The following is a 21,708-nucleotide window of genomic DNA, read 5'->3' on the forward strand; positions in this document are numbered from 1 at the left end:
TCATTAGCTAGCAACTCTAGTTAAAATTTGCAATAAACTACCACCCATATTTCCTAGGAAACACACTTGAGGGGATTGTTGGTCCTATAAAGGCTCCCTAGCATTGGCACCTGGGTTTTCAGGGTGTTTAAAAACAATGTTGTGGATTAATAAAGAGACTAAGTTTGTCCCCCAAAGCCTTGGACAGTAAACAGGAAATTGATGTTCTTCGAGACTTTTTTTTTTAATGTAATATGAAATGCCGCCATTTCTTCAGCACTGCAGAAGTGTTCTCCTTGTTGATGTCTCAGAAGCCCAGAGATGAGAGAGGGTGACTGGTGGAGGAGGGAAGGGTGGAAGGGTGAAGGGTGGCAGTACCGTCTGCCCTGTCTGTCTGGAGAGGGGTCGAGGAATCCTAAGCAGCACCGGCTGTTACAAGCAGGGGAGGAGTAGAGCGTGTCCCAGTGGAACCAGAGGCCATAAGAGCAGGAATAATGAAATGCCAAGGAGGATAGGGTTTACCGTCCATTCGAACATAAAGGAGTGCTACAAAAACCATTTTAAGAGGAATTCTTCCCCTAGCACCCAGACTGTGGTCTTTGCAAATCATTTCCCATGGAAAGGAAGCGGTATTCCTTACAGAAATAGCTAATTCCAGGTTTGGGGCAGGAGCCTGGGGCATCATATCCTGCCAGAAAATGCTAGTGGAATCATGTCGAAAGGTGACAAAAGGCAACTTAAACCGGCTTCCACCAAAGACGGGATAATTCGAACATAAAAAAGGTTAATGGAGTAATGATTATAATAGACTGAAACACATGAAATAGATTTTTTTAAAAAGTGTTTACATATATTAATCCTCAAAAACAAATTCATGGGATGCTCATTGTTACACAGAGTGGCAGGTACTATTTGTGGCAGGCAGAATGGCTCTCCTTTAACCTCCCAAGGAGGTGCCCATGTCCTAATCTTTGGAATATGTGAATATATATGTCACATAGCAAGAGGGACTTTGCAGATGTAATCAAGGTTACAGATCTTAACATGGGGGAAGGATCCTGGAGTACCCAGGTAGGCCTAGGCTAATCATATGAGCCCTTAAGCAGGTAACTTTCTCCAGCTGGAGTCAGAAGAGAGGCCACAAAAGGGGAAGTCAGAGATTTGAGGTGTGGGAAGGATTTGAGACATCATTACCAGTTTGAATATGGCGGGGACAATGTGACAATGAATGCACGTGGCTTTAAGGAGCTGAGTGGGGCTCCCGGCTCACAGCCAGCAAGGAAACAGGGACCTCAGTCCTATGACCACAAGGAATTATGTTCCATCAACTACCTGAGTAAGCTTAGAGCAGATTCAGCCCCAGAGCTTCCAGAAAGGAACATGTCCCTGCCAACCCTTGATTTTGACCTTGACTTCTGACCTACAGAACTATGAGATAATCAATGTTTTAAACGTATAAGTTTGTGGTAACTTCTTATGGTAGAAATAGGGAACGAATCTACTATTGTCATTTTACAAATAAGACAACAGGGATAAATCAAGGTTAAGTAACTTGAATAGATCTGTGGGTTCGGATCCAGGCAGTTGAGTTCCAGAGTCTAGTCTCTGGACTGCTACACCATGCTGCCTCTCAAAGGCAAGATTAAATCTTTGATATCTGTTCTAAGGCAGGAAAAGAAACTCACCTAACCCTATTAGTTACTCTTTTAAGATGGCTGCCTGGGAAACGTGATGCCACCTGTGGCCATCAGAATGTCCCAGATCCAGCCATGCATCCTGGGAAGAGAGCAAAATACCTCAACCCCCTCATAGTTCTTGCTTCAAGCACTGAGCTGTTGGGCCTCAGAGATACACATTACCAAGGATGAGAAATTATGAATTTTAACAACTTCCCCCATACATCTTCCAGCCAATATGAGTTACTACATCATCATAGCAAATTCACATGAATCTAGAACATGGCTCTTCAAAAGGGTCAATGTGCCGAGGCTGAGGCAGAAGGATCACTCCAGCCCAGGAGTTTGAGGTTGCTGTGAGCTAGGCTGACGCCATGGCACTCACTCTAGCCTGGGCAACAAAGCGAGACTCTGTCTCAAAAAAAAAAAAAAAAAAAGGGTCAATGGATGAAAATACATAGTAGCATATAACACCTAATATTTGCATAATAAGCCTTAAGTAACAAGCCTCATTCTTAAGCTTGATTTCCCTATAACAATGGAATAGTTGAGTCAGGTGTTACCATTACACTCATTTTCCAGTGAGAAATTCAGCCACAGACTGGTTAGGTGGCCTGCCTAGGTGTACAAAGAGATGTAAATCCGCTTCTTCCTTCTCAAAACCATATACCACCCCAGGAACGTTCTCCTGCACATTATAAATACAAAATGCATAATGTAATTCATTAGTGAAAGTGTCTGGTGTCATGGAAGCAGCACTGACCCAGAATCAGGAAACCTAAGTGCAAGTCAGCACTTAACCAACTGCTGGCTGTTACCGAAGAAGGTAGCTCAGTATCTATGAGGCTCAGTTTCTTCTGCATAATGGGATAAGACCTCACATGCCTCATGGGTTTTCATAAGAATGAAATCAGATATAACGAGAAGGTTCTTGGAATCTGTCATGTGCTGGATACATGTAGGCTTTATTAATGTCTGTTTCTCAACTTAAAATTAGCTATAAAATAGGTGTGTAGATTTTATTATATATGAAAAACAGCAGAGAAAGTCATACCCAAATAATAATCTAAAAGTTACATCACATTAATTATGATGTGCAATTTCATGATTTTAATGCTTTTCTTATTCAAGTTATGCTTTGGATTTGTAAAAATAGGAAAGTCAGCTTGTATTTGTGCATTCCACAGCCAAACCTGAGATAAAAAAAAAAAAAAAGCTCTTCCAGATAATCTCCAAACTCCTTAAACCCCACAGAGGCGGTTTATTAAGATTGTCCACAGTCTTTCTGAAAAGGGTCTGCATTTATTAGGGCTGGGAGGGCTGTGACCTCTAGTCCTAAGGTTTGCCTTGACCTTCACTGCTTTGAGAATTCCCTTCCTCCCCTGTCTCTAAGTGCTGTGTTTGGAGTTCCTAACTGTCCTGCTACCTTAAAAAGAAGATTTTTTTACTTTGAAGATTTGTACTTTGTCTTATCCCTTCCTTTGCCCTGAACCTGCTTTAAAAAGGGGGGGAAAATTACTTTTGCTAAAGCTACTCCATGATTCCTTAGACCAAGGGACCTCCACAGGACATCTCCCCCGTCAAGGTTTCTCTTTCTCCTCCTTTGGTATCAAATGCTTCTTAGCAGGTGAAAAAGACACTGGCCCAAATCTTCCTTGTGTATTTGATGGAACAGCTATAATTATATAGAGATAAAATAAGGCAGCAAGCTATCTCTTAAAATGTGAGACTTTTCTGTTTGTAAAAAAAATGATAAAATTTCACTTTATGTAATAGATCTGTGCCTGACAACTTATGGGGAAATCAATTTTTGAAAATAGATTCTGATTTTAAAGCAGCAGGGAACTTTCCATTTAAAATAATCCCCTGATTAGTGTTCCTGAAATGAGAATGGAATCATTTGTCTATTTTATAAATTAGGTTTTCTCTATAGCAAAATACATAATATTTGCACACATTATGTATAATAAATGTTGCATACATTTATTTTTACATGTACGTAACTTACATGCCCATGGAAAGGGTATGATGGAATGACTACAGAACTGGCTCCATAGGACCTGGGTTTGAGTCTGGCTTTGCTGTTGTGACTTTGGGCACATACCTTAATTTCTCTGATTCTCTTTTTCCCTACTGGCAAATGAGGGATAATACTGCTTAAGAAATGAATACGACACAGATTTATAAGCTGTGCAACAAGCACAAGCTACATGATTTTTCTACTTATGGGTTCAAAAACAAAACTTGTAAGCTTGAGGAGAATGGAAGTGACTTCACCCTTGGAATCGCAAGTATAGAATGTTTTAAATATGGTTTTGAAATGCCAGCAGAGGCAGAAGAGAATTTCGGTAATTTAGGCCTTAATTGGTTCTAATAAAAGACAGAGCCTTTACCCTGCAGCTCGCCCCATGGGCACTTCGTACCAGGAGCCTTTGTAAAGCAGAGCTTGGCATCTACCCAGACTTAGCTTAGATGAGCCTGCAAAACCCAAAGTGTTTGTGGTGGGCAGCATTGGAACCAGCTCTGAAGAGACTTCCTATAGTCGGGTTTCCTCCTGCTTTGATTTCATTGTACATCTTTAGGCATTTCAATTACCATTTTGCACACAACATCTTTGAGAGTTACTTTGCTTTGTTAGTTAGTTCAGGAGCTCACAAATGGCCCCAACTGTGGGAAATAAAAAGCAAATGAGGAGAAGGAAGTCTTTTACAGAGAAACACTTGTTCTGACTGTAGATTAGGTTTAGGACAAAGCAAGCAGAAAGAGGCAAGCTTTTCAAGAGCACATCAACTTTGAAACTTCGTGAAGGTCGGGGCAGCCTTGCTGGCTGGAAAAGCTTTTTTTTTTTTCCTGTTAAATAACTGAACTCAAATATTTTAGCATCTTGACTAAGTTAACTTGAACTTTTTAAAGGAAAGAATTGACATTTAAAGAATCTAGTATGGTTTTGCAAATACAGTTGAGACAAAAACAGTACCCCAAACTCTATGGGCACATTTCTCAATGCGTTATCTACCACAAGCTACAGGGCAAAGCTTGCCCCACATCAAGCTCATTCTCAAAGGCAAGTTGTCCTGGCACAGAGGTGGTAGCACCAGCCCTCATCTCTCACTGAAAACAAGCATATCTACCAAAGTGCATGATCATGCAGGTATTTACATAAATAACCACAATCTGGTTGCATTTATTTTAAAAAGCAAATAATTTTCTGGAATGCATCCAAATGCTGTCATATTCTTTAATGGAGAATCATTAGAGGCTTTTTTTTATTAGGAATAAGACAAGAGAATCATTATGTTCACTACTATTTAATGTTGTGCTCTATTAGTCAATATAACTAAACAAAGCAATTTGTGTCATAAGAATTATAAAGAAAAAGGTGGCATACCTGTAGTCACAGCTACTTGGGAGGCTGACACAGGAGGATCACTTGAGCCCAGGACTTCAAATCCAGCCTGGGCATCATAGTGAGACACCTCCATCTCTAAAATAAATAAATAAATAAATAAATAAATTTTATTTTAAAAAGAGAAACTTGCATTTCCTTTAAAAGAAAAAAAAAGTTGTAAAACTATCTCACATGCAGTATAATTATATATCTGAAAAACTCAAAAGAGTTGTCTTCAAATTTAGGATCTTAAAAAACCAAGTGAACAGGAAAACTGTAAATGATAAAAAAAAATTACACATTATAATTTTTAAAATAACACATTATAATTTTATGTGCCAAAATCAATAACCTATATATATATAGCCCTCCCTCAAAAAAATAAAAAAAAACAGTGAAAAGATATATTGGAAAAGAAGATCTCATTTAGAATAGCACATGCATAAATTTTAAAAGGTATTCAAAAACTAAGGAAAACTAAAACTTTCCAGAAAATACAGTAGATTTGACCAGACGAGAAAAGACAAACCATGTCCTTGGATAGGAAGACTACATAAGAAAGAAGTCAATTCTCCTTTAGGGGACCTGTACTTTTAGCATAATTTCAACTAAAAATACTATCAAGTGTCTGTTAAGTGCTATATAAATTCGTCAGGAAGAACCACAAGCAAGAATAGTCAGGAAAACTCTGAAAAAGAACAGAAAGAGGCCCTAGCCTTTCCAAACATCAAAATGTATTATAAAGCCTCTATAATTAAAACATTTTTATATTCATGCATCAAAAGACAGATTAATCAATGGAGCAGAATAGAAAATCCAGAAATATACTAACTGCCTATGTAAATTTAGTATACAATAATCTGACTTCTCAAATCAGTGGGAAGTGATAGTCTTCTAAAAAGTGGCATTGAAATAAATGGAGCGCCATATGGAAAAAAATAAAACTAGATCCATTTCTCACATAAAATACCAGGAAAAATTCCAAATGAATTAGAGATTTAAATGAAAGAAAGGGTGAACATACTAATGCTATTTAAAAAAAAAAAAATGGGTGTGTTCATTTAAAATCTGGAAGTGCAGAAAATATTCTAAACTGTGACTTAACATTCAGAAACAATAAGGGAAAAGATTGATATGTTCACTTTTGCATGGCAAAAAATCACCATGAGCAAAATAAAAATACATGACAAAATTTAAAACCTGTTTGCAATTTATATCACCAAGCTTTCAAAAATAAAGAAGGAAAATGCCATCTAGCCCATAGAAGAATGAGCTGATATAAATTAACAGAAAAGAAATGTAAATGGGGTTTTTTTGAAATATAAAAGGTTATTTTTTTTCATTTGTTTTTTCAGCTTATTATAGGGATACAAATGTTTAGGTTATATATTATTGCCTTTGCTCCACTCCCCAGTTGAGAACCAATATTAATGTTATGTTAATTGTAATTGAAATGTGAATGTAAAGTGAAATTATAATAGCATGGTGGGGAAAAGTATATATAATAATATTTACAAAATAGATGGGTAAAACATAATGTTTTAAAAAATATTACCTATAGGAGAAGAAGGGAATAGAGTGAAGGGGAGAGATATAAAAGCTAAACTTCTTTAAATATACCTTTTTTGTAAAGTTAACCTTAGTACCTTTACATATAAAATAAAATATTAAAAAAGCAAGGCTAAAATTTGAAAGTAAATGGAAGCAAATGATCTTAAATGTGTATCCAGTTGGTAGCATATTTACACAGAGAAGAACTGTGCAAAATGACTTTAAAAATACTAATTTGACTATATATTCCTAGTTGGATAAATCCTAAGAACAAAAAGAACTGCAAAATATTAAATTGTTTTGAATGATCATAATTGTAATTATAATAACAATGTTGGTATCATTATTCTGAGGCTTTTGTGCATGTATTTCAGATAAACCAATGAATCATTATGATGTCATTGAGCATAAGAAATTTCAGCATGGGAGAAAGGAGTTATAAATGTAAAAACAATGAGATTAAGTAAAAACATTGATGCTCTAATTTTGAATTGAATTAGCAGTATGAACTCATGAAATATTAAAAAAAAAACAAAACAAAAACCTTTCCTGACTCTGTCCAATGAATAAAACTGAAACATAATAGCCAATCCAGTAGCAACAAGCATTCCTGGCACTAGATCATGGTCTCTACATGCCATTTCTAACTAAAAAGAAATCAAGGCTTCACCTGTAATCCCAGCACTCTGGAAGGCCAAGGCGGGCGAACTGCTCAAGGTCAAGAGTTTGAAACCAGCCTGAGCAAGAGTGAGACCTCATCTCTACTATAAATAGAAAGAAATTAATTGGCCAACTAATATATAGAGAAAAAAAATTAGCCGGGCATGGTGGTGCATGCCTATAGTCTCAGCTACTTGGGAGGCTAAGGCAGTAGGAACGCTTGAGCCCAGGAGTTTGAGGTTGCTGTGAGCTAGGCTGATGCCACAGCACTCACGCTAGCCTGGGCAACAAAGTGAGACTCTGTCTCAAAAAAAAAAGAAATCAAGGTTTCTTGGAGAAATGGGTAATTCAGGACTAGGGCAGAAAGTGTACAAGGCAACCCTGGGAAAAATTACCACTAGCAATTATCAGAAAGCAAGGAAGCTATCAAAGAGTACTCAGGTTGTGTCAAAAGATCTCAAGAACAAACCTGAAGAGGCTCCCACTGTCCAAGGAAGGGCTATTTGTGCATCAATAAATGTAGTAACTGTGATAGAAACATATTAGATGAGATTAAATTCACAAGCTCATAGTAATGCTTGAAAAAGAATACCTCATCAGTCACTTTGAGAGGAGCTACAGAACTAACTCATCATTTCAAAATGATAACGGAAAAGAAGCATTTATCCTGCCTTTCCTATATGGAGTGTATGTCAGAGTAACCAAATAGTTGAGAGGTTTCTTTTTACAGAACTATTGAAGCTAATAAATGAGGAAGAAATCACAGAATTAGAACATTACCATTTTGAATTTTTTAATGAATTAATGTTATCTATGTGATGATTGTTAATTGGCTGCTATCACCGGACAAGAGAGAACCAGATACTATGTATCACCAGATGAAAGTACACTAGATCGCTACTAAAGGATTTTTGTCAAAAAGAAAAAAATAAGGAAATTGAACCTCTATCTTATGAAGCTGCCTAGGTGAAACTATTCATTTATAAGAAATATAGGGGACAGAGGAACATATAGAACAAAACCATAGGGATGCTATGAGCAAAATTCAGATGGTGTGAACTAAAGAGAGAATAGCTGAGTTTCTTCAACACTGATGATAATACCATAAAAATTGCAAGGAAATGGAGAACCTATAAATTAAAATATAAAGGATATATCAACCAAATGGAATGTTTGGACTTTATTTGCATTATTTTTATTTTAAAAAATTATGAAAAATATACATATATGCATAAACAGATATAAATTTAAAACAATTAGAGAAATATGAATACCAATTGAATATTTGATGATATTAAAGAACTACAGTTTTCTCTGTTGAGGAGCAATAATGGTATTGTGTATGTTTGTGTTTTATTCTAAGAGTCCCCATCTTTGAGGGCCACACACTGAAATTTACATGATAGCTAGGATTTGCTTTAAAATCACATGGGAGGAGGAGCAGATGTGGGTGAGTGGGGGTATAGATGAAACCAGATTATCAATGAATTGATCATTATCAAGGCTGAGTGATGAATATGTGTGTTCATTTAACTATTACTGCCAGAAAATGTTTATAATAAAAGGCTTTATGAAAGAAAACAATTTGGAAACTTCGTATCTTAGCTATTCTTAGTACCATGTTCTTTGCCAGCCCCCTCCCATCTGAAGGACAGCCATGGTGCGTGGACACTGTCATTGGGAAGCTGTGCCTGCTCTGAGTTCACCTCTGTCTGTTCCTCAGTTTCCTTTGTCTCTCTGCTACTTTTCCCATTTTTTCACTGCCTCCACACAAGTCCGCTAAGAGCAGCACATAATGAGAACTTGAAGTAATAGAATCTTAACAAACTAAGGTCACCTTGTGACCATTTACATTATGCCTCAAAGTAATTCCATGGAATTATCACTTTCAGGTGGCCGTCTCAACTGCTCAATTAATAGTGAGAATATTGAACAGCTCATAGTTTATGTTCCTGCTAATGTGAACTACTGGTTTACTGTCAACCTCTAATTACAGAGTGCTTTTATAAGAGAGCTTCCTACATGTTGAGGTAGCTGCTAGAAGCTGAGATCCAAGGACCGACCTGGAGGAATAAACAAAGAGGGAGGAAGCCTCTTTTATTAGCAAGGAGCAAATTGTCATTAGTCATCACTCTTGTCTTCTTTTAACTATAGGTATTTATCAAAGTGCTGGATAATAATGATAATGGCCCAGAATTCTCTCAGCCGAATTACGATGTGACAATTTCCGAGGATGTGCTTCCAGATACAGAGATATTGCAGATCGAAGCCACAGATAGAGACGAGAAGCACAAACTGAGCTACACCGTCCACAGCAGCATCGACTCCATCAGCATGAGAAAGTTCCGCATTGACCCTAGCACTGGCGTGCTCTACACTGCCGAGAGACTGGACCATGAGGCCCAGGACAAGCACATTCTCAACGTCATGGTAGGACCACACTGCTAATTTGCTCTCTCCCGGCAGAACCGTTGGCCATTTGGGTCCTACACCTGAGTCTTCAGCAGTGCAGGGCCCCTAGATTTTGTGAGTAATAGTAAATTTGGTCTCTTCGCAGCCAGATTGCATTCATTTTTGCCTTTTTCTTTCAATGAAAAATTAACGTTGTTAGATAGCAAATCCGTATCTTTGCCAAACTGAAATAGTAGATAAGTTCTGCAGACAGTGGCTACTCAGGGAAGGTTGCTGACAGACTTGAGAGGGAAGGAACAGGTCGTGTTCCCAGGCACAGGTGTTGGTTTGCATCCTGACGATTTTGTGCAAAAGTTTATAAGAAGTTCCTTGAGAAGTTAATCACAAGGGTAATCATTTACTCAGCCTATGCAATGCTCAGTCCTTGGAAGCGTTTAGAGATCCAATTTATTACTTATTGTACTGGCATTGGGCCTAATAGTAAATACTGGCACACAAAAGAGATCTGAAAACACGCCGATGCCTGCAGAGAGTGTTAAGTCTCAATTTGTGTTCATAGGGCCTCCAAATTATGTAGGCGGAATTGCTTTACTTTTAAAGTGGAGTTTGCCGAGATCACATAAATGGGAAGTAGAGAATAATAAGAAACATCTTTGATTAATTTATGGCCTGAAATCTGTCCCTTCAGCCACCTAAGAACCCCATGAGCATTGCACAGCCACTGCCTATGAGAGTCCCCTCTGCATTCCTTAATACCAGGTAGGATAACAGACAAGCTTGTGCACTGATTGGCTTTAAAAGAATACACTAAGAGGCTACGAACTCCCAATCAGCTGAAAATGATGTTGCACTAAGTGCTGCTCTTCCTTCACAAGACTGGAAACCTGACCAAGAGGAAACTTGAGAGTCATGCCTTCAGCTGTGGTTTCCAGCTAAGACTTCAAGAAGCAGAAGCAGTGACTCATGGAGGTCATCCAAATCAATGCTGAGTCTGGCCCCTCATTCATTCATTCAACATATATTTCTTGAGCACCTACTATGTACCATGCACTGTTCTAGGCACTGAGAATAGAAAAATATATGTTCCTGTACCCGTGGAACTTACATTCAATTGGAACTGTCCTAGATTTCAATAATCCCAAAATAAAGAGTTCAGCTTAGTCCTTGGATGTGGCAGGCCAGTCTACAGACAGGGAAATTCAGCACTCTCACTGGGTTGATTTTGCATGAGTTTTCTTCAAGGAAAGAAACCTTGTGCTGGTGACTAACTCCATTATCCTGGTCCTTCAAGTCATTTCTCTTCATTCTTTCCTTAGCAAACTCAGAATTGAGTTTGGTCTCCCTTTACCATTCATCATTTATATAAATGAGTATTTAGAGCAAACAACTCCTTTATACTGCCTTTTTCCAAGCTAACCCATTTTAGTCATTTTGCTCGTTCCTCCTAGGTACTGTTTCTGAAAACCCTTTTCTCTGTATTGGCTCTTCTTGGTATATTTTTCTGATTTCTTCACATGTCTCTGCAGTTATGGAGTCTAAAATTGAATACGCCAAGAGCACATATTTGAGTAGTGCTACATCAAATTATAGCAAAATCTTGTGGTTAAAGAATTGATTGTTTGCAAGCTTCTGCCATATGCAAGCCAGGGGGAGCTTTAAAGCTGCCAAGCAAGGTTCTTTGGTAGAACACAAGGAGGGGTCTCAGTGTTAGAAATTGAGATTTGATTCTTTTGCCTAAAAGTGCTGCACCCAACTACCACCACCATTTTACCACTTCTGCTTGTTCTTGTTCCCTCTTACAGTATGGCAAATGCTAGGTTAGGTTCTTACTACTCACTGTGAGAGCACCTTCAGTGTATCCCATGCAGACACTTATTCCTGGGCTTTATCACTATCTATGTACTCGTTTGAGTTTCCCACTCAACTCTAAGCTTCTTGAGGGCAGGGACTGTACCCAATTCACTGCTGAGCCACCAGACTCAAGCCAGAGACTTGACCGATAACAGGTGACAATAAATGTGTGTTGAATGGATGAATGACAATGCTTACACTGTATTCATTAATTCTAATCTTTAGTTTCCCTCATAAGAAAGCCCCCATGCACCATTCCTTTAGCAACTGTATACCCAAATATCAAGGGGGAAGTGGCTGCGTGAGGGGAGCCAGAGCACAGAGCTGTGTTGGTGATATCAAGGCATCAGTTCCATGGACACAGACCAGAGATCAGGCATCAAGCTGAGCAATAAAGATGATATGGCCCCTGTTCTTGATTTGCTCACAGTCAGTTTCCTTACTTGCAAATACCAGCATTTATTGAGCACCGTCGAGGTGCCTGGAACTGGGTCAAGCACTTTGCGTACATTATCTCACTTTGTTTTCACCCCACCATGTGAGTTCTTTGCAATTAAAGATTTTAGTCCTACTGCTTCTTGTATTTTGCCTAAAGGTCAGAGATCAGGAGTTCCCTTATCGAAGAAACTTGGCCCGAGTCATTGTGAATGTGGAGGATGCTAATGATCACAGTCCTTACTTTACCAACCCACTGTATGAAGCATCTGTGTTTGAATCCGCTGCCCTGGGATCAGCTGTTCTGCAAGTGACGGCTCTGGACAAAGACAAAGGGGAAAATGCAGAACTCATATACACAATAGAAGCAGGTGAGAGCTATTGCACTGCACAGATTTCAGCGTATCGCATGACATTCGACCCTCAGTAGTATTTATCACCATGTAAAATTCAGATCATTACTAATGGAACATCTCCGAATGATTTTTTTTTTTTTTTTGGCCAAGCAACTGCCCTCTTTGGGTGATGATGGTGTATAAAGTTCTTGGTGTTTCATTAATGTGTTTTCCATAGTTGACAGCGAAGAAGGAGTTTCCTTTGTTGTTTGCAATCTCAGATTTTTCTGGAATAGAGAAAAGAAATATGTAATAAATTCAGTGGCTTTTACCCATGGGCCAACAAGCCATGGCTTCAGACTAAAATAACCAAAGCTTTCCATCCGCTGAGGGCTACTGGGCCATTCTGTGAATTGAATCTTTACATCTCTTTGTTAACTTGTCAATAGGTGGGCTGTAGGCTTCAGAAATTCCCACACCCTCACAGCTAGCACAAAGTCACTTCATTGGAGGCAATCTGAGTAACAGAGTAGATGGTAGATATGGAGTCTGAACTGCCTGCTTAAGCTGACACATAAATATAGTCTCTTGTTTTGTTAAATTTGAGATTTTTAAAAATCACTTTAACATCTATATAAGGCAAGACCACACTTTACTGATGGTTTGAAGAGCAGTAGCTAGAAAACATTTATGACAGAGAGATGAATGTCTAAGCAAGAGATAGTACTGTGAACCAAAAAATGACAAATATCCTTTATCTGCTCTATTTTCTCTTCCCCTGTTCTGTCTTTTTTGAATATTCAAGCCACATATTTCCAAAATGTTCTGCAACATTATGTCTGTCGTACTTAATGCCAAATGCAATCTCCTTTCATGCCAGCAATGGAAAGGCTTCTTTCCATTCATTTAAATGTAGAGCATTTTTGCAGTGGGTTGGATTAAACTATGAATGCTAGAATGACAGTTTTGGACTCAAAATTTTAGAAAAAGAAAAGCCAACAATCTTCTAAAAAAAAAAAGTGCCTGCATCAAATGATAATCTTATACTGTTTCCTATATTAGGCACCCTCATTTTACATAGTTCTGTGCTAAGCTCTATTGAAAAAGAAGAAAAAGACCAGACTTCAATTCATAACAGCTAGATGTCCAAGAGAATTAGCCTGTTTCTTTTCTAGGTTTCCATGGAATTTCATTTTAACCTAAAGCCTGACCAGTATTTTTTTTTTTTTAGAAATGCTGTTTTGCATCTCTTGTTTATGACAGAGATAATACTACTTAATTTTGTAATTCTTGTTCTTTTGGTTCCACAAATAAGGAAACTTTTCCAAAAAATATCACAGAAAAATGTCACCTAATTCAACGACTCTTTTTATTCTTTCTATAGTTTTTTCTAATTTTGTGTCTTTTCTTTTCCCCGTATTCATTCACCCATATACATTGTTTCATGTCACTGTAATCCTTTAGATGTAGGGTTTTATTTCTCATTTTCTTATCATTTTCTAAACATTTGTCTGTATACCCACCTGCTTTTTATAATTTGTCGTTAAGCCTACTACTTATACTTCTTTCAAATAGCCAGATAATTTTCCAACCAATTTAGAGGTTCTAGAGGAGTAATTTCACTTACCATGCAGCTGAAAAGACTGCCCAATGGATCTTTTAACTTCTATGGACGATAGCATGGTGCTCGGTCATTTCTTTAACAACTGACTCAAACAAGAGAGAAAAGTTATTTCCTTAAAACATCTTTTCTATAGAAAACCTGAACTTCCAGAAAACCACAGGAACAATCGACATCTCAAAAAAACGACCTTCTCACACACATAGGATGTTCACATTAGACAATGTTCACATTAAATTACGATGTTCACATTGAATCTCAAATGGCTGGGCGGCCCCCTCACAGACTGACAGGCAGACCTACGCCGAACCTGAGCTGGTCCTACCATCATCTTCACCCATGATGGTCGGAGTTAGGCAGATCCCAGATGCTTTCAGCATTTTGAAGCAAATGACAAATGGTTGTATGAAGTGTTATGTTTTATTTAACTTTTCTCACACACCTCAGATAAGCCAGATCTTACTCTGTTTCCTGGTGGGCTATAAATTTCCTGTCTCCTGCCTGGCCTCAACATAACTACTGAAGCTTTTTACTTTGGCCTGAAGGGCCGAGGCAGAATCCAAGCACAGAGCCTCAGGTCTTATATCTTGTTGTGGTTTTGTGTTGGTGCCAGCGGAGCTTCAGACTAGTATAAGAGAGACAAAGACTGAGAGCCGAGTGACATGGGCGCATAGTGGATCTCAAGATGCATACAGATAGTGAATTAAAAACCTTTTTTAAATTTACCTCTCCTCTCGTTCAACAAATAATTATCAAGCACCTTCTTTGTGGCGGGCGCTAGAAGTAAGAGAAGCCCAGCTTTTACGTAGTTGCCAAAAGTCTGCAAGAAACCACAGATTCCAAGAAAACAAGCAGAGGTTAATTTCCAAGGATTCAAGTGTAGCAGGAGAGACTAATCAGGAAGTAGATTCCAAGAAAATAGGTCAATATGTTAAAGAGGGAAAGAGGAAGGGGGTCCACTTTGGACCTGATGTGTAAGCACATCATTCTCGAAGTGTATAGCAAGGGGGGATCAGTGGCCATGGGAGAGGGGAGTTATGGAGTTCAACTGGAGGTCAAGACTGGCTCCCCTTTGGCCCCACCATAATGTATGTCGCCAGGTGTGAAGCAATGTTCTGGGCCTGGAGTGAGGGAGGACTTACCTAGAAACTCTGCAGTGGGACACTGTAATCAATGAGCACAGAGACACTTGGCTCTGTTAGCATTTGTCAGCCAAGGCTGCATGTAATGCCATCACTGCAAGGTGACCATTGCTTAGGCAAAATGATTCCTTGTGAGGGTCTACGAATCATCAAATATTAGATTCACACTCAATTCCATAGTGCTATTTATTGAAAATTTGAAAGTTTACTCATAAGAGCACTGAGTTTTTTGTTATCATCACAAAATGGCCATGTTTTAGGTGTCCAAGTAAAAAAGTCATAGTGATATCAAAGATAACATTGTTTAACACTCACATTTTGGGGCTGGAATCAAATTGAACTCCTTAGTAGATATCCTTTCTCTTTAAAAATAAGCAAGTATCTCATTGAAATGGAATTTATGTGAACATGACCTCTTAGTGTTCAGATATGTAAAAGTTTAATAAGGATGTGGTAAGGAGTATATACACAGCTGTATTTGCTGAAATTTCAATAAACAAATCATATAACTGCCCTCTGAATCATGATGCCTATTTTAATGATTTTGACATTTAATAAGTCTATAAGTCTTCCATACTCCAGTATTCACAAAGAAAGAAAAATCCAGATACAGTTTAATAACCAAGATCTTTAACTTTTGATTTAAAAGACTCTTAGACACAGAAGCACGTATGTTCTTTGAGAAGTGTCCAAAAGCCTGATAAGATAAAAAGTAGCTCAGTGAAGGATGCAGCTTCTCAGTGCCCCCTGCTTTCAAGCTCTGCATCACCACCTACCTTCTGTACACTCTTCATGTTTTGTGTTCCCCGTTCTTGACTCCTTCCTTATTTTTCTCATGCTTGATAATCGCAGATTTCAAGGCACTGCAAGGGTCTGCAAGGCAGAGCTCCACACCTCTGCAGCATCACAGCCACAGCCCTTCCCATGCCAGCCATGTCAAAGTGGCGTGCCTGGCTCTCCATTTCCTAAGGGTTATGCCTCAAGTTCTTGGTTGCAGTGCTGGTTCGGAGTGTCAACAACGTCCTACTTCACCAGAAACCTCTCAAATGCTTAGTGAATAGATGGCTACAGATTGGAGCAACTGCCTCATGAAATTTTTATGTCTACTTTTATGTCTATGTGTGTGCACATGTGTGTTCAGGGGCATGTGAGACGGTAGAGCAGGAGAGAAGAATGGAAGGGTGGTCAGAGAAAATGCTCAAAACTCACAAAGCAGACGGTGACTTACAAAGGATTCTCTGTGCCTGAACAAAACCCTCTCACCAAAGTAGTGTTTTGGGTGAGGTCATTTTTGATCCAGTGAAATAGTACCAATTTCATGTAGCAGAGCTTACCTTTGGCACAATCTGAAACCAACTGACTAAATGTTCTGACACTAGTCCCACAACCCTCTTTCTTTTCACATAGAACACAGAATATGACACTAGCTTTAGGTTCAGAGACCGTTTTACCAGTGGCGTTGGTATGTGCCAGCCCAGTCTGTCCCTCTTCTCACAAGGGTGGAAATGAGGAATTCCTGCACATTCTTAGTAGACAAGTCTCTCCTACCAGCTCTCTTCTTTCCCAGCTTGAATGTACACAGTGCTGGGTTTTTGTTGTTGTCGTTTCTGTGTCTAACTTGGATCAAGAAGCTACTGGTATGAAATTCACAATATTACTGGAAAACTCATTCTAGTTGCTTTCGAACAGTCCTTAAAGGGAAACATCTCATTTTATTTCAGAATGATACAGAATGAATACGATAATTGCTTTCTGCTTGCCACGTTGCAGTAAGGTACCTTTCAATGAAGAGTTAATCTTCAAAAAAGATTTTAATGACCCACTTGTAACTCATTTCCCCATTGATTTCTGTATTTTAGGAAACACCGGGAACACGTTTAAGATCGAACCAGTCCTGGGCATCATCACCGTTTCCAAAGAACCAGACATGACGACGATGGGTCAGTTTGTCCTGTCCATCAAGGTCACAGATCAGGGCTCCCCGCCAATGTCTGCCACTGCAATTGTGCGCATTTCTGTCACCATGTCCGATAATTCTCACCCCAAGTTCACACACAAAGACTACCAAGCAGAAGTAAATGAAAATGTCGACGTTGGGACATCAGTCATTCTCATCTCCGCTATCAGTCAATCTACCCTCATTTATGAAGTCAAAGATGGAGACACTGATGGGGTCTTTACCATAAACCCATATTCTGGAGTTGTCACCACCCGGAAGGCCCTGGATTATGAGCGCACTTCCTCTTATCAGCTCATCATTCAGGCCACTAACATGGCAGGAATGGCTTCCAATGCCACAGTCAATATTCAGATCGTTGATGAAAATGATAATGCCCCGGTTTTCCTCTTTTCCCAATACTCAGGCAGCCTGAGTGAGGCTGCCCCAGTCAATAGCATCGTCAGGAGCTTAGATAACAGCCCACTGGTGATTCGAGCCACTGATGCTGACAGCAACCGCAATGCTCTGCTGGTGTATCAGATTGTGGAGTCCATGGCCAAGAAGTTCTTCACGGTGGACTCCAGCACCGGTGCAATTAGAACCATTGCCAACCTGGACCATGAAACCATCGCCCATTTCCATTTTCACGTGCACGTGAGAGACAGTGGCAGCCCCCAGCTGACTGCAGAGAGTCCCGTGGAAGTCAACATCGAGGTGACAGATGTGAATGACAACCCGCCTGTTTTTACGCAGGCTGTGTTTGAGACTGTCTTACTCCTACCTACCTATGTCGGAGTGGAGGTTCTGAAAGTCAGTGCCACAGACCCCGACTCTGAGGTGCCCCCCGAACTGACATACAGCCTAATGGAAGGCAGCTTGGATCATTTTTTAATTGACTCAAATAGTGGAGTGCTCACTATAAAAAACAACAACCTCTCCAAAGATCACTACATGCTGATAGTTAAAGTGTCTGACGGAAAGTTCTACAGTACGTCCATGGTCACCATCATGGTTAAAGAAGCCATGGACAGTGGCCTCCACTTTACGCAAAGCTTTTACTCCACGTCAATCTCAGAGAACAACATGAACATAACCAAAGTTGCTATTGTCAATGCAGTTGGAAACCGCCTTAATGAGCCCTTAAAATACAGCATCCTAAACCCAGGAAATAAGTTCAAGATAAAATCTACCTCAGGGGTCATTCAGACCACTGGAGTGCCCTTTGACCGTGAAGAGCAAGAGTTATACGAGCTGGTGGTGGAAGCCAGCCGTGAGCTGGACCATCTGCGTGTGGCCAGGGTGGTGGTCAGGGTTAACATTGAAGACATAAATGACAATTCTCCAGTCTTTGTGGGCCTCCCTTATTACGCTGCTGTGCAAGTTGATGCTGAGCCAGGGACTCAGATTTACCAGGTAACAGCCATTGACAAAGATAAAGGTGCAAATGGAGAAGTGACCTATGTCCTACAGGATGACTATGGCCACTTTGAAATTAACCCTACTTCAGGGAATATTATTTTAAAAGAAGCATTCAACTCTGACTTGTCCAACATTGAGTATGGAGTTACCATTCTAGCAAAGGATGGTGGAAAACCCTCTTTGTCCACATCTGTGGAACTTCCCATCACTATTGTCAACAAAGCAATGCCTGTGTTTGATAAGCCCTTTTATACAGCATCCATCAATGAAGACGTCAGAGTGGACACCCCCATCCTAAGCATCAATGCCACGAGTCCAGAAGGCCAAGGCATCATATACATCATTATTGATGGGGATCCTTTTAAACAGTTTAACATTGACTTTGACACTGGGGTCCTGAAAGTTGTTAGCCCTTTGGATTATGAGGTTACCTCTGTTTACAAGCTGACAATAAGAGCCAGCGACGCCCTTACTGGTGCTAGGGCTGAAGTCACTGTTGACTTGCTAGTCAACGACGTAAATGACAACCCCCCTATTTTCGATCAGCCCACATACAATACAACATTATCAGAAGCATCTCTTATTGGGACACCTGTTTTGCAAGTTGTCTCTACCGATGCAGACTCAGAAAACAACAAAATGGTACATTATCAGATCATCCAGGATACCTACAACAGCACAGATTATTTTCACATAGACAGCACGAGTGGCTTGATCCTGACAGCACGGATGCTGGACCATGAGTTAGTACAACACTGCACTCTGAAAGTCAGATCCACAGACAGTGGCTTCCCATCCCTGAGCAGTGAGGTTCTGGTTCATATCCACATCTCCGACATAAATGACAACCCTCCGGTTTTTAATCAGCTCATTTATGAGTCATATGTGAGTGAATTAGCCCCCCGGGGCCATTTTGTGACGTGTGTGCAAGCGTCTGATGCAGACAGCTCTGACTGTGACCGGTTGGAATACAGCATTTTATCTGGGAATGACCGGACGAGCTTTCTCATGGACAGCAAGAGCGGAGTCATCACGCTGTCCAGCCACCGGAAGCAGCGGATGGAGCCTCTGTACAGTCTCAATGTGTCTGTCTCTGACGGGCTGTTCACCAACACTGCACAGGTGCACATCAGGGTTCTCGGGGCCAACCTGTACAGCCCTGCCTTTTCACAGAGCACATACGTCGCGGAGGTGAGAGAGAATGCGGCCGCTGGCACAAAGGTAATTCACGTCCGAGCCACAGACGGGGATCCAGGGACTTACGGGCAGATCAGCTATGCCATCATCAATGACTTTGCCAAGGACCGATTCCTCATCGACAGCAACGGACAGGTCATCACCACAGAAAGGCTAGACCGGGAAAACCCTCTGGAGGGAGACATTAGTATTTTTTTGAGGGCTCTCGATGGTGGAGGGAGAACAACTTTCTGCACCGTGAGGGTGATTGTTGTGGATGAAAATGACAATGCTCCCCAGTTCCTGGCAGTGGAATATAGAGCCAGCGTCAGGGCAGACGTTGGAAGGGGCCACTTGGTCACTCAGGTTCAAGCCATGGATCCAGATGACGGAGCAAACTCAAGGATTACGTACTCACTCTATAGCGAGGCCTCAGTCTCGGTGGCTGACCTCCTGGAGATCGATCCTGACAATGGCTGGATGGTCACAAAAGGCAATTTCAACCAGCTGAAAAATACAGTGCTGTCCTTCTTTGTCAAAGCAGTAGACGGAGGCATTCCCGTGAAGCACTCCCTCATTCCCGTCTATGTCCACGTCTTGCCCCCTGAAACATTTTTGCCCTCGTTCACCCAGTCTCAGTATTCTTTTGTTGTTGCAGAAGATACAGCCATTGGGAGCACAGTGGACACCCTGAGGATTTTGCCCAGTCAAAATGTCCGGTTCAGCACAGTTAATGGGGAGCGACCAGAAAATAACAGAGGAGGTATCTTCATCATTGAACAGGAAACAGGCACAATTAAGCTTGACAAGCGCCTTGACCATGAAGCTATCCCAGCTTTCCACTTTAAAGCAGCAGCCACTATTCCCTTGGACAAGGTAGACATCGTGTTTACCGTAGATGTAGATGTCAAGGTATTGGATTTGAATGACAACAAGCCAGTCTTTGAAACTTCAAGCTACGAGACCATCATAATGGAAGGGATGCCTGTCGGCACCAAACTCACGCAGGTGAGAGCTACTGATATGGATTGGGGAGCCAATGGGCAGGTCACTTACTCCCTCCACTCAGATTCCCAGCCTGAAAAGGTAATGGAGGCATTCAGTATTGACGGCAACACAGGCTGGATCAGCACCTTGAAGGACCTGGATCACGAGACAGACCCCGAATTCACCTTCTCTGTGGTGGCCTCTGACCTCGGAGAGGCATTCTCTCTCTCTTCCACCACCTTGGTTTCTGTTAAGGTGACGGATATAAATGACAATGCACCAGTCTTTGCCCATGAGGTGTACCGAGGAAATGTGAAGGAGAGCGACCCGCCAGGTGAGGTAGTGGCTGTCCTCAGCACCTGGGACAGAGACACGTCTGACATTAATCGCCAAGTGAGCTACCATATTACAGGTAAGTCAACACCCATGGTTTTCAGTAAGTGCTGTCTTTATAAAGAAAGATGGAAGATGGCTGTGGGGAATAAGAGTAGGAAAGAAGGAAAACCAGATGAGGATTGCGAGTAACCAAACCTCTCTGGGGCTGAGTGAAAGTTCCTTGAGCAGACTGGGTTTTTTGCTTGCTGGTTCTTGTTAACTCAGCCTCAGAGTTCACAAGTTTGCCGACAACATGTTACCCGGATTGGCACTTAGACCTTGTGTCACCTTTTATCATTTAAAAAGGAGTCCAGCCAAATATCTCAGTTGAAGAAATGAAAATGGCAACTCTTTGGGTGGAAAGATACATTTTTAACTATATTCCTTTTTCCTACTTTTTTTTTTGTTGTGCTAAGAAAAACAAATAGCTGGGTCAGGCACCATGGCTCATGTTTATACTCTGGGAGACTGGGGTTGGAGGATCGTTTGAGGTCAGGAGTTTAAGACCAGCCTGAGCAAGAGCAAGACCCCATCTTTACAAAAAATTGAAATCTTAGCTGGGTATGGGGGGCACATGCCTGTGGTCCCCGCTTCTCAGGATGCCGAGGCAGGAGGATTGCTTGAGCCCAGGAGTTTGAAGTTGCTGTGAGCCATGATGGCGCCAGTGCCCTCTAGCCAGAGTGACAGAGCAAGACTATGTCTCTCTCTCTCTCTCTCTCTCTCTCTCTCTCTCTCTCTCTCTCTCTCACACACACACACACA

The 21,708-nt window shown here is 40.6% G+C and overlaps 1 protein-coding gene across 5 annotated transcripts in view; it reads left to right on the forward strand.

Annotated features, from left to right (window-relative positions):
• Positions 1-21,708, forward strand: part of FAT3 (FAT atypical cadherin 3) — a 635,879-nt gene that overhangs the window by 521,737 nt on the left and 92,434 nt on the right. For all 5 annotated transcript variants that reach the window (XM_076002418.1, XM_076002421.1, XM_076002420.1 and 2 more), the window contains 3 exons: positions 9,409-9,684; positions 12,113-12,323; positions 16,910-20,983. In XM_076002418.1, coding sequence (XP_075858533.1) covers positions 9,409-9,684; positions 12,113-12,323; positions 16,910-20,983 — 4,561 coding nt within the window. The remainder of the gene's footprint in view (positions 1-9,408; positions 9,685-12,112; positions 12,324-16,909; positions 20,984-21,708) is intronic.

Source organism: Microcebus murinus, chromosome 4, assembly GCF_040939455.1.
Source record: "Microcebus murinus isolate Inina chromosome 4, M.murinus_Inina_mat1.0, whole genome shotgun sequence".
Classification (NCBI taxonomy): Eukaryota; Metazoa; Chordata; class Mammalia; order Primates; family Cheirogaleidae; genus Microcebus; species Microcebus murinus.